The 16,239-nt window shown below is 38.3% G+C and overlaps 1 protein-coding gene and 1 long non-coding RNA gene across 14 annotated transcripts in view; one reads left to right on the forward strand and one right to left on the reverse strand.

The window, feature by feature from the left end:
- RIN2 (Ras and Rab interactor 2) overlaps positions 1-15,672 on the forward strand; it is a 244,203-nt gene extending 228,531 nt beyond the window's left edge. For all 13 annotated transcript variants that reach the window (XM_072634569.1, XM_072634565.1, XM_072634562.1 and 10 more), the window contains 4 exons: positions 1,987-2,292; positions 5,853-5,984; positions 10,286-10,449; positions 13,830-15,672. In XM_072634569.1, the coding sequence (XP_072490670.1) occupies positions 1,987-2,292; positions 5,853-5,984; positions 10,286-10,449; positions 13,830-14,156 (929 nt within the window). In that variant the 3' untranslated portion in view covers positions 14,157-15,672. The remainder of the gene's footprint in view (positions 1-1,986; positions 2,293-5,852; positions 5,985-10,285; positions 10,450-13,829) is intronic.
- LOC140520572 (uncharacterized) overlaps positions 2,136-16,239 on the reverse strand; it is a 40,870-nt gene continuing 26,766 nt past the window's right edge. Inside the window, exons 2-4 of the long non-coding RNA XR_011972575.1 lie at positions 5,422-5,545; positions 4,674-4,738; positions 2,136-2,223 (exon numbers count right to left, since the gene is read on the reverse strand). This is a non-coding gene — a long non-coding RNA (uncharacterized lncRNA). The remainder of the gene's footprint in view (positions 2,224-4,673; positions 4,739-5,421; positions 5,546-16,239) is intronic.

Below are 16,239 nucleotides of genomic sequence, written 5' to 3' on the forward strand. Positions count from 1 at the left end.
GGGTGGGGAAAGAGGAAGGGAGAAAAGTTGGAACTCAAAGTTTTAGGAATGTGTATTGAGAATTGTTCTTGCGTATAACTGGGAAATAAGAAATACAGGTAATGCGGTATAGACATCTATCTTGCCCTACAAGAAAAGAGAGAAGATGGGAATAAGGGAAGGGAGGGGTGTGATAGAAAAGAGGGCAGACTGGGGGAAGGGGAAGTCAGAAGGAATGTTTGGGCTTTAAAAAAAAATTATAACTGATTATCTTTAATGTCAAACACTAGGATTTACAATATAAAGACGTACTTTTCTCAAGTTGGGTATCCTCTGAGACTGGGAGGAGAAAAGAATAACTATGTTCTTAGTGTAAGCAGGAGACCCAAAGAAGACTAGAGCTTAAGTTAAAAAAGTAAAAAGTAATAACCGTGGTCAATATCTTAAGTTTTGAGGCAGTTTCCTAAATTAGCCTTGTGGTCAGTTAGTTTCAATTTCACAAAACCTTATCTATAATCTCTTTATCAGTCCTATTGATTAGGTCCCATCTCTGTTAGTTTAGAATTTCCTCAAACAACTTTGGCCAAGGAGCCTTTTGGGGGCTGAAATACGCTGACAGAATGCAAATGTTGGTGTCAGGATACTGGAGATAAGAAAAAATCAAAGTGTGAGGCTTTGTGCTTTCAAGAGGAAAGAATTTGAGAAAAACATTATTCTCATCATTTTCATGTGGTCTTATCTGTTTTTCTTTCCCCCCTCCCCACAAAAATGATAAAATTCACATTTCCTGAAGCAAAAACAAATTATTTTCTAATACTGTCCAATAAATACAGTCAAATTATTTTAAATCTGATTTTTGAAAATGGTTTTTAGTCTTTCACAAATATGGGGGCTTATGATTTTTCAATAGCTATTCCCAGAAAGATAAGAACAAGCTGACTTTCAAAATAAAATACATTTGCCTTCAAACTTTATTGAGGAACGGGATTTACAAAAAGCTGAGGCCAGTTGAATAGCAGCACAGATACTCTGGACATCTTAGCCAGAGCTTCTAGTCCATTTCCTTTCTCGAGTGGTAGAGTTACTAGCTAGAACGGTCACATGTGATCTTGTGGGTATAATTCATATTAATACTATTGGCTTATATACTGTGGCCTGGGGCACAAATTTGTTCTTGGGGAATCAAGTTGAAAATAGAATATTATAACTTAAAACTCCTTAAATTATATAAATCAGACTCTAAGAAGGCCACATGGTATAGTAGAAAGACGGCTAGATTTGGAGTCCAGGGACTTGGGGTGGGATGAGGTAGGGGAAGGGAATAAGCATTTTATATAAAACCTACTATGTTTTTAGAATTATCATTCTGTTGCCTGAGTGAGAGAGCTGTTTTATGGTCATACTCTCTCTGATGTTGTTAAATGGTTTCATGGAAACAGCATTAGGTAAAACAACATTATAGGTAACAGATATTTCCAAAGGACCAATGTTATAAATGGATGATTGTCCAAACAGTACCATATGGTTTTTATACTCTTAATAGTAGGTATGGTTATACTGCATTAATGAGATTATGAAAAGGTCTTATGTGAGATATTCATGAACTCTAAAATGATACAGAGAACAAAAATGTATCATCTCTTTTGCTTTCAGGGACTTACTGGCTATAAACAGAATATATCCCAAAAGTGTCCAGTATAATCCAAGTTTTAAATGCATGTATTTTCCATCTTTCATTTCACTCTGAAAATACATTTAGAGGTGACACAGTAAATAGAGTACTGGCACTGGAGTCAGGAATCCCACCATGTAACCCCACAAAAAAGAATACGTTTAGAATGTATTTACTTAAAAACATTTACTTTATTAACAAATACTGTGTGAGAATGTTTAGTTCTACCTATTAATGGAAAAAAGTTTCAGCTTTCCTTGCTAGAGTCCTACAGTGGCATCTCTTCCTTTTTGAGACTGTGAAGCTGATCTTCTCTGCATTTTTTTTTCCTGCAGATGTCGTGCTGGAGAAGGCCATGCACAAGTGTATTCTGAAACCTTTGAAGAGCCATGTTGAAGCCATGCTAAAGGATTTCCATACTGCTGATGGTTCATGGAAACAGTTAAAAGAGAACCTGCAGCTGGTACGACAGAGGAGCCCTCAGGACCTAGGTGTGTTTGCCCCAACTCCAGATTTTGTGGATGTCGAAAAGATCAAAGTCAAATTCATGACTATGCAGAAGATGTATTCACCTGAAAAGAAAGTCATGCTGCTGCTGAGAGTCTGTAAACTAATTTATACAGTCATGGAGAATAACTCAGGTGAGGACTATAATAGATCAAAGCTAGATTATTTCCAAAATGTGCCTTAGTAAAATGTTTTGTCAAATGACCATTTGTTTTAATTATTCAAAATCGTGTATCTCAGTATTCAAAGAAATGAACTACAAATATATTTCATAGGAAATAATGAACTTAGGGATATGTACCTGAAACATCTGTTTCTTGGTTAATTCTCTTGTGGCAGAATAACTAGATATTGTCTATGAATTACAAAGTTGGGAAATGGGCAAATGAAGATTTTTCCAACATTGCTTACATCGGGCCTAGAAATAGACACACTTCATTTTACTTATTAGTAAAGAAGAACAAAGCAATGGATCCCTGATTTACATACATAATATCATTATAAATATCATTATAAACTTCTACATAGTTAAGTTGCTTTAAGCAGAAGGAATAGGGGACATCCATGGACTGTATTAGAAGGATGCTCTAACAATTCGGAAGCATGCATATGAGAAGTATATTACAAGGTGACTTCATTCAGGTGTATTAGGGATAGCTTCATGGAAAAGCTGGCGCTTGAGCTCAGCCTTTAAGGAAGAAGAGGTTTCTTAATTGTGGAGATTCAGCAGCTCAGTTTGACAAAGAAATAGTGTAGTTTAGGCATGGAGACTAGTTATGTGAATTCATGGAGGTAGGAGATAGGATGTTAAGTTTGTGCTGATAGTCCAGTTTGGTTGATAGAAGGAAATAATAAAACTGGAAATGGTTCTATTCAGATTATTGAGAATCTAAAACACAGTCTGAGGAATGTGCATTTGACACTGTAGGCAATACAGAAGCATTTAAGAGTTTGGTTTGGTTTTAGCAGAGGCCATGACATGGTCAGACTTAGGAAGACTTAACAACTTGGAAGGTGTAATGGAGAGAAGGATGAATGAAATTAGGGGACCAGGCAAGGGGTGATATGGACCTAAACTAAGGTGATAGCCTCGGAAATGAGTAAGGAAAAAGAAGTGAATAGTTGGAGGCAGAATGGGAAAGATTTGGCAAATGACTGGATATGGGGAATGAGAGAAAGAGGTTGTTCCAAGGTTACAAATCTATATCCCTGGAGTGATAGTGGTTTGAAAGGAGATGAGGTTGGGGTGGGAGGGAATAAGTCTATTTTAAGACATGTTTAGTGTGGGAAGGCTGATAGGACACCTAGGCATGGATGTCCAGCAGGCAGTTAGCACTGTAGAATTAGAGTTCAGTAGATGTATTAGGGATAGATATGTAGATTTGGGAGCCACCTGCACAAATACGAAAATTGAATCCATCAGGGAAGATGTCATCATCAGGAGAGATAATGTACAGAAAAGAATAGAGAACTGAGCTTAGGGGGCATACACACTTATGAGATAGTAGATGAACGATGCTCTAGTAAAGGAGACTGACACAAATTAGTCAGTCTGGTATGAAGAAAATTAGAAAAAGAAGAAAATTCATATCATGAAAGTCAAGGAAAGAGTATACAGGAAGAAAAGTAAGAGCAGTACTATGAAAAATCCACAGAAATGATGAGGACTAAGAAAAGGGTTATTAAGTTTAACAGTTAAAACATGGGTAACTTGGGGAGACCAACTGCAGTAAATTAGTAGAGTCAGAAGCTAGGTTGCACAGTATGAGAAGTAAGTTGGTTATAAGGAAACAGAAGCAATGAGTATAGAGTACTCCAATAATTTGTCAGTGAAAGGCATAGGACCATGTTTTGAGGGAATAGTGAAGGCAGGTGAAGGTTTATGATTTTTTATCTTTTTTTTTTTTTGTAAAGAAAAGAACTGGGCATGTGTTTAGGTAATGGGGAAGGAGGTGGTATAAAGGGGAAAAGTGAAGATAAGTAAATGTAAGTATTTTAGAGAGTAACAGGAAGAAGGTACACAGGTAGAGAAGGTTTACCCTTACCTAGGAGAAGGGCCACCCTTTCCTCTAAAAATGGAGCGAAGGATGGGTGGAGGGGTGAAGATATAAACAGGTTTTGTGGCATGGAGTAGGAGAGATAAGAAAGTTTATAATGGATAATCTCCATTTTCTCAGAAAAATAGGATATGAGGTACCCTTCTGAGAGTTGGATGAAGGTAACACTGGGAGCTTGGGTCAAGAGACTGAGATAACAATAAATTAATCAGAATAGCACATAAGCACTATTGGACAGCAATGAAGCTGCAGATGACATTAGAAAACATAAATGTGCAATTCTTGGCCAGAACATAATAAGAGATTGCATTCTGGCTCTGTCACTATTTGTTTTGTGACCCTGAGCAAGCAGCATAATATTTCTTGGCCCTTAGTTTCCTCATCTTTAAAATGGAAATAATTATGTGAAACACATGGAGTTGTTGAAAGTATTAAATGTCATTTTAGAGATTACTTACTTTATAAATGCCATCCTCGAGAATCTCCATGAACATAAATCATAACCCATCTATAAGTCAGTAGACTGAAAGAAGAAAAGATGAGAATGAGTATTTATTAAGGGCCTCTATATGCCAGCACTGTTAAGTGCTTTACAAAGGATCTCAACCCTGGGTGGTAGGTACTATTATCACCATTTTACGTTTGAGAAAGCTAAGGCAAACAGAGGTTAACTGACTTGCCTGGGATCATAGTAATTATCTGGAACTCAGTTCCTCCTGACTCCAGACCCAGTACTCCAACAAGCAGCCTCAAGACTTGTGAGGAGGTATTTCAGGCCTGGAGAGGTAAGGTGACTTTCATATGGTCACATAATCAGTAAGAGCCCTATGTGTAATTGGAAGCCAAGTCTTCCTGACTCCTAGACCAACCACTCCATCCACTACACCAAATTGCTTCTCTAGTATTAGTTGTTATTAATAATATTTTATAATAATATGGGATCTTCTAAAGAAAAGATATTTAGAGATTATATAGGTATCTATATCTACTATCCAAATCAAGTGTATCAATAAAGTTATCTTGGTGCATTGGAAGGAATACTGTATTTGGAGTCAGAGTGGGTTCAAATCCATATTCTGCTACTTATACCTTTGTAACCTTGGGCTTTGGTTTCCTCATCTTTAAAATATAGGAGTTTATCTACACGACTCTTCAGTTCTAAATATTTGTCTTCTTCAATTTAACACAAATTTATCCAGTACTTACTGTGTTCAAGACACTGTGATAAGATGTCAGAGTTCACAGAAATAGTATATACAGAAAGAGCCTTCAGCTATGTTTTGTATCATACAGAATTAAGTTAGTCCAGAAAACTTTTCATTTGAGAGTCCTAGAAGAGGGAAAACACATGTTTTTATGTTAATTCATTTGTAGAATCTCACGATGAAATTTGTGGTATGGGATTGCAATAGTAGCTGATAAGAATATAGACTAGTGTGTCTGTGTGTCTGTGTGTTGGGGGATATGTGAGTGGGTATGTGAGTAGGTGTAATAATCCCAGAGAATTTCCAAAACACCCATCACCATATACATAAATGGCACATTAATCTATTAAAAACAATACACATCATATGCTTTTTGAGGGGGAAATGACCTTTGGTAATGATTTTTCTTTTTGTCTCCCTTCTCCATACTAGGGAGGATGTATGGTGCAGATGACTTCTTGCCAGTGTTGACCTATGTAATAGCACAATGTGACATGCTTGAACTGGATACAGAAATTGAGTACATGATGGAGCTGTTGGATCCATCACTGTTGCATGGAGAAGGTAAAAACTTGTTAACAAAATCATTTGGGATTGTGCTCTTTAAATCATGATGGTTTACTATATTTTGTATTAAGGGAAAATACTCTGCAGAAAATCAGAGAATGACAGGGTTTGATATGAGGAAGAAATTAGGATCATCTTTCAGAGCACAAGTATTTAATTTCATCTTTTGTTAGGAACTTTTTCAGTAATCTGAAGTCTATATACACTTTCTTACAGTAATATTTTTAAATGCCTAAAATAAAATACATAGAATTACAACGCAAACCAATTATATTGATATACAGCTATCAGAAAAAAATGTTTTAAAAAGCATTCGCATATCCCAGGTTAAGAACCCTTGCTTTAGAGTAAATGACTTATTTCTACCAGGAGAAATATTCCTGGCCATTCAGTTCTCTTCCTATATTCTCCTCTCCCTAGACAGAATAGGATTTCCACTTATACACTGATGGGGTATCTTAAAGGTTTAAAACAGGGACCTCCTGAAACCTGAATGCATTGTTTTGTAACCAGTAAAGCTTGATTTGGTATTGTCTTTAGTAAGTGACCAGAAATCAGATAGGTAACTTTTCCTACTCTAACCATTTCAGTTCTATATGTGTTGTTCAGAATCATGCAGTGGTCCCTATGGTTTTTAAAAGGTTTTTCTTGGTAACAGTGAGGTTTGCTTTTGGTTGGTTAAGGAAAGAGATTGATTGTTCCACAGTAGCTAGGAAATGTATCATACCAGCACTTGGGGGCCACTGAAAATAGAGCAGGCCCTTAAGGGCCAACAGCATCTGTCCTCATTGCAAAATGTGCCTGCTCCTTCCCACTCTCCCCAAATTCAAGCAGTTGAAGCTCAGAGTAGTCTTTGATTTTGGTTTCAGTGGGACTCCTCCCTCCTACTCCTTCTAATTATTTCACTTCACCCATTGCTAACCCTAATAGTAGGATGAGAGCCAGAAGTCAGCCATTCAGGCGTAGTAATAAATATCTTCAGTTCCTGTTCCACCAGCTAATACTGAGCCTCTTTCTTCCTCTTGACCTGGCTTTCACCTGTTTCTCCCAACCCCAAATAGTACTTGTAACTTTGCAATCAGGAATTCAGGGACGAATTATGAAGATCACTGTTTTCATCTTCCCTCCCTTTTTGGACAGGAAAAAGCTATGTGATTTGTCTTTAGGGACTAAGAGAAATACACAATAATTTTTGTGGCTCCATTTCCTTCTGCCACTTCATTATTACAATAAAATACCAAATTAGGGGATATGGAGTAGGTAGCCTTCAAAATGTTTGTTGTCAAGTGAAATTCTTGAGCAGTTGGGGGTGGTGTGTGAGAAAATAAAAATTCATTAAGGACATTGCCATTCTCTTTTTTAGGGACATCCATGTCTCTTATTTATTTTTCTGTATTCAAATTGGGGGTTGAAGTAATTGGAAAGAGAAGATGAAAATTAGAGGATGCTTTTACTAAAGTGTATCCTGTTCCTTTGGGGTCTGTCTCTCCCATCTTTCCTCCTAGTAACGTTTAATTATCTTTCTACCTTTTTGCTACCCTGCCTTGTCCTGGCTGATTCATTTTGGTGAAAGTATAGGAGCAGTTAGTTGAAGCCACTGTAGACGGCAAGAGTTCCTTTAAAATAGAGCCTTGAGCTCAAGGCTGCTGACCACTGGTCCTGAATTACTCATCCTAATCTTTGTATGGCAAAGCTAAACCTTTCATTAGCTTGTTGGGCAGCAGACTACAATTCTTTCCTGCTGATTAAGTATGCCTTAACTTTTATTGAAAAGATACCATGTGGAAAAAAATCCCTTTTAAATACATTCTAATGTCAGGGTAGTAGTTCTGCTGAAATTATAACTTTTTTGTTTTTAAGTCTTTTAAACTTAGTTCCTTTTCTTATATTATCCCCCTTTGTTCCTTGGATATAAGTTTTGAAGTTTAACAAAACATTTTCTAAGGGAAAAACAACTTCTCTCCACCCTGTTGACTTCCCTAAACCCTAAGTCTAGTTCAAGATCTAGTTCAGGTTCCACCCTCTCCACAGTCTTTCCTGGTTACTACAGCCCACATTCATTTCTTCATCCTCTAGGCTCCTAGAGCTTTTTGGCCTGTGCCATGTGGCCTTTCCACTTCACCCACTGTTCATGAGCACTTACTGTGTGCAGGACACTGTTCTGGTCATTTTAGCAGATGGAGCTCAGGCTCTGTTGTTGCATTTATTAAAGATGACACTATGCTAGAGTTTAGGGAGGGGAGTAAAGCAATAAGTTAGGATCCCCAACTTCAAAGATCTTTTATCCCAGTGGTGGAAATAAAATGTTACCCAACATGCAGAATTGCTATACATTTTAGAATGTTACACAAAAGTGATCTATCAAGGCAACCCTAAAAAAAACTCAACTGATACAGGCCAGGATATAATAAGAAAAAAAATGCATAGTATTGCAAGAGTTAAGAGGAATGAGAAGTCACTTCTAGATCAGAGGATCAGGAATGATTTCATGGAAGAGGTGACATTTCAGCTGGGATTTGGGGGATGTACTTTAATGGGCAGACAGAGAAGAAAAGAGGAGCACTCTAAGGTAGGGAATGGCACAAGCAAGCAAGAAAGTGCTTACAGAATGACAATTGGTCCAGTGTGACTAGAACAGCGAGTACATGCAAGGGAATAGAACATATTAGAAGTGGAATTGTAGGTCAGAGACACATAGTCAGTAACCAGTTAGCACCTGTTTTGCTCTGGGCACTGTGCTGAGCACTAGGAAAAGGCAGAAGACAGTTCCTGATCTCATGGAGCTCACAGTCTAATGGGGGAGACAAATGCAAACCACTATGCACAAACAAGCTCTATACAAAATAAACTGGAAATAATCAGCAGAGGGAAGGTGCTTGAATTGAGGTGAATCTGGACAGGCTTCCTGTACAAGGTGGGAAGTTAGAGCTAGAAGAAACCATAGAGATCATCTCATCCAAGCCCTTCATTTTAGAAATGAGGGAATGGACCCAGAAAGGTTAAGTAGCTTACCAAAGGTCATGAAGGTAGCAGACAGTAGTCAAGCTGGAATTTGAATCCAAATTCCCTGACTTCAAACCTTTGAAGGTTGGTACATTTGGAAAGTATAGATAGAGTTAGAGAGAGGTTTTATACAGGACAGTACAATGTGTCTTCAGGAAGATGAATCTGAAATAGGCAGGATGGATTGGAGTCTGTAAGTAATGGAGCCAGGGAGACCATTGTCAAGAAACAGATCATGAGAGCTCAAACTAGGGTAGTGGGAAATGAGAACAGAAAAGAAAGGATAGCTTTGAGAGAGCTTCTGGAGGCAGAACTGCTGGGATTTGGTGACCAAATTAGGTGTGAGGGGGAGGGAAACAGGAAAGAAAGACCTTAAAAATAGCTGAGGTCTTGAGCCTGGGTGACCACAATAATGGGGCTATCACCAGAATAGGGAAGTCTAGACTTAAGTTAGTTCAGGGGAATAAGATTTTTTTTTTATTTCATTAAATATTTTGCAATTATATATTTTTTACTTTAACATTCATTTTCAAAAATTTTGAGTTCCAAATTCTCTCCTTCCTGCCTACTCTCCCTGCCCCATCCCTTGAGAAGACGAGCCAATATATATCAATTATACATGCTCTAGCACATATTTTATTAAATACCTTCTTAAAATACAGTACAATGAAGCAAGCAGACAGAGCATCATGCTAGACTCTGTGAAGGATAAGAGTGCAGAGAAGGCCTTAGCCCTGTCATTGTGACTCTTAGATCAGGTATAGATAGGTGTCTACTGAAGCCAGCTTCAGCTGGCTCTTTCAGTGTGAACATTTAGGCCAAAGAAATCAGCAGATGTCACAAATCAAGGGTTGGTTTGTTGCTTTGTTGATTTCTAGACTTAAGAATATGATGGAGAAAATATTATAATGCTGATTAAACTTAAAATTATATTGGAAATTTTTGTAGACGCAGTTGTTAAAACACTTAACCACCACACCCCTGGGTCCAGGTTAGACTAGATGGCTTCTCTAACCCCTTTCAACTCTGAGAATATCTGATTCCACAACCAGTGAGTAAGTTATTATTTCTACTTCCAAAAGGAGCTTGTGTGACCATTAGAAATGTTTGGTCACGATTGATTCTGCTAGGCAGTTTTCAATGAAGCAAACTCCTGTAAGAGTAAAAGAGAACTGTTGAGGAAGTGGGGGGGAGCGCATTTTGATTGCAGTTTATATATTTTTATCATAGATAAGTTTTAATCATTTCATTACCAAGGACTCTTTGGAAAAATCATCCATTGCTATCTTTCACAGGAGGCTATTACTTGACCAGTGCCTATGGGGCACTTTCCTTAATAAAGAATTTCCAGGAGGAACAAGCAGCTCGCCTGCTGAGCTCAGAGACCAGAGACACCCTCAGACAGTGGCATAAGAGGAGAACAACGAATAGAACCGTCCCTTCCGTGGATGACTTTCAGGTATAGGGCTGGTGAAGAAGGAAAATGGATTATTTATCTGTCTCATTTTCAACCCACTAGGAAGGCAGCCAGTGTTAAATCAGGGCTTGGCTCTCGCAGTACATTGGAAATTAAATTCCATGTGTTTCCGGCTTTTGTTGAAATGCCCAAGAGGGAAGAAGTATTTTAAGCTACCTTCTCTCCTTGAGTTTCACTTCTCTCTTTCCTTCTTTGTTAAAAATAAAATACTGGGTCTGCTTCACTTAAAAATGAAGTCAAGGCAGAATTTGGTTCATTTGGGGTGTTAGCTGAAGAGCAAACTCTGAGGGTGCGAGGCACCTACCACGCATCATGGAGGGGATATGTGTCTGAAGGTGCCAGCACCAAAACTTAGTCACTTTGGCCGTCCCCTGTGATTGTTCCTCACCGCACCTTCCCACACCTTAGACTAGTCTCCTTATATGTTAGTGATGTTGGGGGAGTAACAGCTGCCATAGCAACTGGGATAGGAAATAGACTTAGGGAATTCCTGAAACACCTCCTTCCTCAGGTTTTCTTACTATCTCCTGTTTAGGATTTTCCATTATCACAAGCAAACTGATATCTGGGCTTTTTGTTTAGTTTAGAATTTTTCATGATAAACAACAAACTGGTAAGAAACTGGCATTAAAATGGAAGAGAGGAATTAATATTGCCAGAAGGGGAAGGAAGAGGGGCTGTGCTTTGGACTTTGAATCTGCTATGGAGGTGTAGACATAACGTACAAATGGCTAGTTGTATCTTTGAGATTTACTTTGAATTCACCAAGGCACTGGTATTCGTATTGACCCCTGCTCCTTCTACGTGAGACCAAGGAATAGAAATGAACTCAAAGATTTGCCCATATGTTTCCCTGCTTTGTTGCCCCACTTCTTTTTTTTTCCCCTTCTTTTTTTAGACTTTCCATCTCTCTCCAAATAGCTGAGAGTTCGGTTTTGATCAGAGTTGGCTCTCCTTTAATAGGCAAGATCAGCAAGTTAAATACCAGAATTATCTTCTAGAAATTTCTTAACAGGCACATGAATTTGAAGAGGAAAGCTACATCTTTTCCCCTGAGGACTGCAAAAAGAAATGCTCCAAGTGTCTGATGACTTAGACACACTCAAGATCTTGCAATATGTTCTTCTTCCTGGGATTACATATTGGAAGGCATATGTCTTAGGAACTGAGTGAAGCTCCCTCCCTCTCCCCGCCTCCTCCTGCCCCATGTGTATTCCCTGCCTTTGCTGCTACTCTGTCTGGTGTTTCTTCCCTGTAATTGTTTTTCACAGCAGACGGAGAAGCTGAAGAGCCCACCATTTATTGAAAAGCATCCTCAGCTTGGAGAAGTCCGATATGATTGGGAGACTGTAAAGCTTTAGACTTAAAATGACTGTTTTGATTATTTAGCCTGCTCAACAAGGAAAAAATTCAGTGCAGAAGCAGTACTTCAGCCTTCAGAACCTCTAAATTGTCATGTTAACAAATTGGCTGGGTGATGGTACAGAACAGTTACTCATCTCTTTTTTTCTCTGATTTCATTGATGGAGAGTATGAGTAATAAAGAAATCCCCTTGCCCTGCGTAGGGCCACACAGTCTCTGCGATTTTATAGTTTTAGAGAGTTACTGGAGGCACTCAGAGGAAAAGTGACTTGAGCAAGGTCAGGAGGTCAGTCTTGATTAGAAGTAAGAATGGAGTCTAGGTCTTCTTGGCTTAAAGGCCGGCTCTACAGACCCTATGGCATGCCACTTCTATATTCAGATAATATTTTATATTATTTTAAAAAACTCACAATCTCATTTGATTGTGACAACAGTCCTATGATGAAGAAAAAACAGGTATTATTGTTCTGATTTTGCAGATGAGAAACTGAGGCTTTGGAAGCTTTAAGATATTTGTCTCAATTCCCAGAGCTAGAAATTTGCAAAAATGGAGACCAAAATCTAGTCCTTTTGCCCCGTTTTTACTTGGCCAAGTTACTTTCTATTTAATGATAATAGAAGGCTTCTGGTCAGGCTTATTGCACTCTTGCTTTCTCTAGCGTAAAGTACACCATGAGCTGCATGTACAGTTTGTATTCTGTGGAATCACGCTTCCCCCACATAGGCTCCTTTTGGCTTCACTGATGTCACATATACAACCATCTGGAGGACTATAATTGCCAACCCCTACCACCCCTCACCACTGCCCAGCTCAAGGCCCTACCCTATCATAATTTACCTCTAGTGAAAATGATAAAAGAGTGTGTGTGTGTGTGTGTGTGTGTGTGTGTGTGTGTGTACGCACATGCAGAGGGTTTATTTTTCTTAAAATCATTTGCCAATACTCTATTTTAAATTTCATATCACCATAGGCTCCCAGGAAGTTGAAAGGGTAAAAAAATTATTTTATGGTAAACTAAATAATACTTGGCAAAACACAAAATTGAAATAAACTTGAAGTATAGGATACATAATGTGGTGTTAAATCTCCAAACTTGTACTTGTTGATTTGTGTGATTTATGTGCATTCACTGCTGAAAGAAAATGATGGTGGGAGTGGGGATTTAAAACATCAACAGAGTCAAAGGAGAGAGAATGTGTGTTCAACTCATTGAGTAGTTTCAAAGCTCAAAGTATAAACATTTGGTGTTTGACAGATTTGCCAGTAATCATTGTTGCTGTCTTGAGGGAGGAGGAGGTGAGAGGTAAGGGATAAGGGGAACTGAATACAACACACCAGGTATATGTATTTAAGCATACATACGTATGTGTGCAGAGAGACATTTGACAGCTACTCGTGACCTTCTTTGTCCCTAGAATTCAGCAGTTTTTAAACTTCTTAAATGTGTGACCCACAGTTTGAGAAGCACCAAAGGGGTCAAAAGTTTAAGAAGCCTTGCGGATGATAGTTTATGCCATAACATACACAAACTACAAACGTATTTCCCCAGATCCCCACTTGAATTCGGTGAAGCAAAGAGTTTAGAAAAAAAAAAAAAGCAGTAGCATAGGAATGGGTCCCCAGGCCTATAACTTGGGCACCAAGTGTCTAACAAGTGAGGAGATCAGTACCAAGCAGGGCCTTGAAATGACTCACTGTATTTCTTGATTCTATTTGCAAATTAAGGTTTTAATATGGGAAATAACTGAGGCCATAAGTGTGCCTAGAAATACTTTTTCTCCCCAAACACTGAAATTCCAAAAAGCTTTGCTCACCTGGTTAGGAGGAAAGTCTCAGGCACATCTTAATGAATTCAAATTCATTTCACATACATCCCATGATATAGCTTAGTCTGATGATTATTGATCACTTTGAACAATTTGAGCCAAGAAAATGGGCTATCGATATTCTCTGTATGTCCTGATTTTGTTTCTGGTTGTTTGTTTCTTCATGCTACAGAATTACCTCCGAGTTGCCTTCCAGGAGGTTAACAGTGGTTGCACAGGAAAGACTTTGCTGGTGAGGCCCTATATTACTACTGAAGATGTGTGCCAACTCTGTGCTGAGAAGTTTAAAGTACAACACCCTGAGGAGTACAGCCTCTTTCTTTTCGTCGATGAGACTTGGCAGCAGCTTGCAGAAGATACTTACCCCCAGAAAATCAAGGCTGAATTGCACAGTAGGCCACAACCTCATGTCTTCCATTTTGTCTACAAGCGAATCAAGAGTGATCCATATGGAGTCATTTTTCCAGACAATGAAGAAGAAAACGTCTCCACATCATAGGAGGATGCAGGGTTCTTCCCAGTAGTGCACATGAGTTATTGTTGGGAATGTCACTTTCTTGGCAGCCACATGCCTGAGCTTCGGAAAGGCAGGCTCCAGTCTCTTGCTCAGTGGCCAAGCTGTGAGTAGTGCTTATTGTGAATATACATACGGTGGTGGCAGCTGTGGTTACCTCCAGCTACACTGTATTCAGGCAAAGCAAGCTGAGTTTCTTGGAATGTTAGGATTTCTCCTTCAGTGTCCTTCAGACACTTGATTTTGACAGCATCCTGAGGTCTATTTTCTACCTACCCTTTAGACAGGTTTATTTTGATTTAAGCATATGTGTATATGCTGGATAAATTTGTTGTTGCCTAGGCTAGTACTCTCTCGATCTCACCAGCTGGTGTTTGACAAGACTGTCCGATGCAGTGCATCAATTAACTCCCACAGTTCTGTGGATGGTTGCATCATCCTTTCCTACAACTAATATTTTTTTTTTATAAAAAGCCTCCGTTTTTATATTTCATAGAAATTTTTATAGCAGTTGCAGGTAAACTGTCCGGGTTGGTTTTTAAAATATTTTTGTAACTATAAAATATTCTATAATTATGCATGTGATTTTTAACATTAATATACAAAAAATAAATCTCTTGCTGGTTTTAGAGTATTTCATTAAGAAGTTCCTCTTTTCTGTAACTGGACATTTGGACAAATTTTTTAAAGGAGAGACTGCTAGGTTTCTTTAAGCAACTTGTATCACTGACACTGGCCTCTGAATGCCTGTAGATAAGTCTGATGTACTGTTATCTTGAGTTTTGTTCATGCACAGTATGTTTTTGTTTCTGTTTTTGTTTGTTTTTTATCAACAAGTGATGCTGGGAGTAATGGAAGAACTGAATGTAGAGAAAGGAAGAGGGAGAATGTATAGAACATAACCTAGGAATGAATGTTAGTCTGCTGGTCAGGCTCCTTACAGAATGTGGGGGAAGGAGATGGAAGGAATCATGTCTGCTTAAAGTACTGTACATATGCATTGTGACTTGGCAATATCTGTCTCGAATGTGATTTACTTTCATAAAGAATTTGCAAAAAGCAACCAAGAAAATCAATGATAACACTAATGTTCTCTCCCAGTAAATCAAAGCTAACAGCATCAAATTGTTCTGAGTGGAAAACAAGGATATGTACCGATTGATGCTGTTTAGGGGAAAGGGGCGATCTAGAAAGTCATTGGAAAAAATCCCTTTGAGTTACAGAAATATATATTGAAATTAAATTTGCATGTGCTTGTAAGATCTGTGTAAGAGTGCAGTAAATTGTGGTTCTTCTGTCAGTGGATAATCCAAGTAGTTACAAGGAAACAGCTCTGCTACATGTAAAAATTTGTAGCTGTCTATTACTTGGATCTGTACCTTTTTTTTTTGCATTGGTTTTGTCACATATCTGAAACCTTCAGCACATTCTGTGATGTATTCCCTTGTGTAAATGACAAAGAATGGATTTTGCACATAATACATTTTAATACTATATAATAGTCATGTGTGGAAATTTCATTTTTTTAAAAAATAATTTTGTTGGTTGCTTCATTTTCTTTAGCAATATACCATTAACTATGCACCATACAAGTGTAACAGATCAGAAGTCCTTTCCAATGTTTGTGGTTAGAAAACAAAGAATGTATACACAGGGGAAATATGGAATTTGGGGAATGTGGCATGAAGGGGCTCAAGGAAAACTTCTGATGCAAAAGGATTTCTCATTTTATTCACTGCACTCATTATTATAGAAAATCATGATTAATCCAAATACAATATGCAGAAAGAGGCAGCATGCTGTAGTGAAGTGAGGGCTAGCTGGCCTTGGAGTTGGGAAGACCTGGGTTCCAGGTCTTTTCCAGATAGACATATATGACTGTTGCCATGAGACCACAGAAAAATCATTCAACCTCTTAGTCCCTTGGACAACTCTCTCAATTATGGATGAGTTGCCAGTCTGTAACAATGAAAAAAAACTTTGTATCCTGGAAGTTCCCAGAGTGGTTGAAATCTATGGTCAGAACTGCATCAGAAAAAAAAAAATCTAATGAAAGGTCAATATTATC

The sequence above is a fragment of the Notamacropus eugenii genome, chromosome 1 (assembly GCF_028372415.1).
Source record: "Notamacropus eugenii isolate mMacEug1 chromosome 1, mMacEug1.pri_v2, whole genome shotgun sequence".
NCBI classification, from domain to species: Eukaryota; Metazoa; Chordata; class Mammalia; order Diprotodontia; family Macropodidae; genus Notamacropus; species Notamacropus eugenii.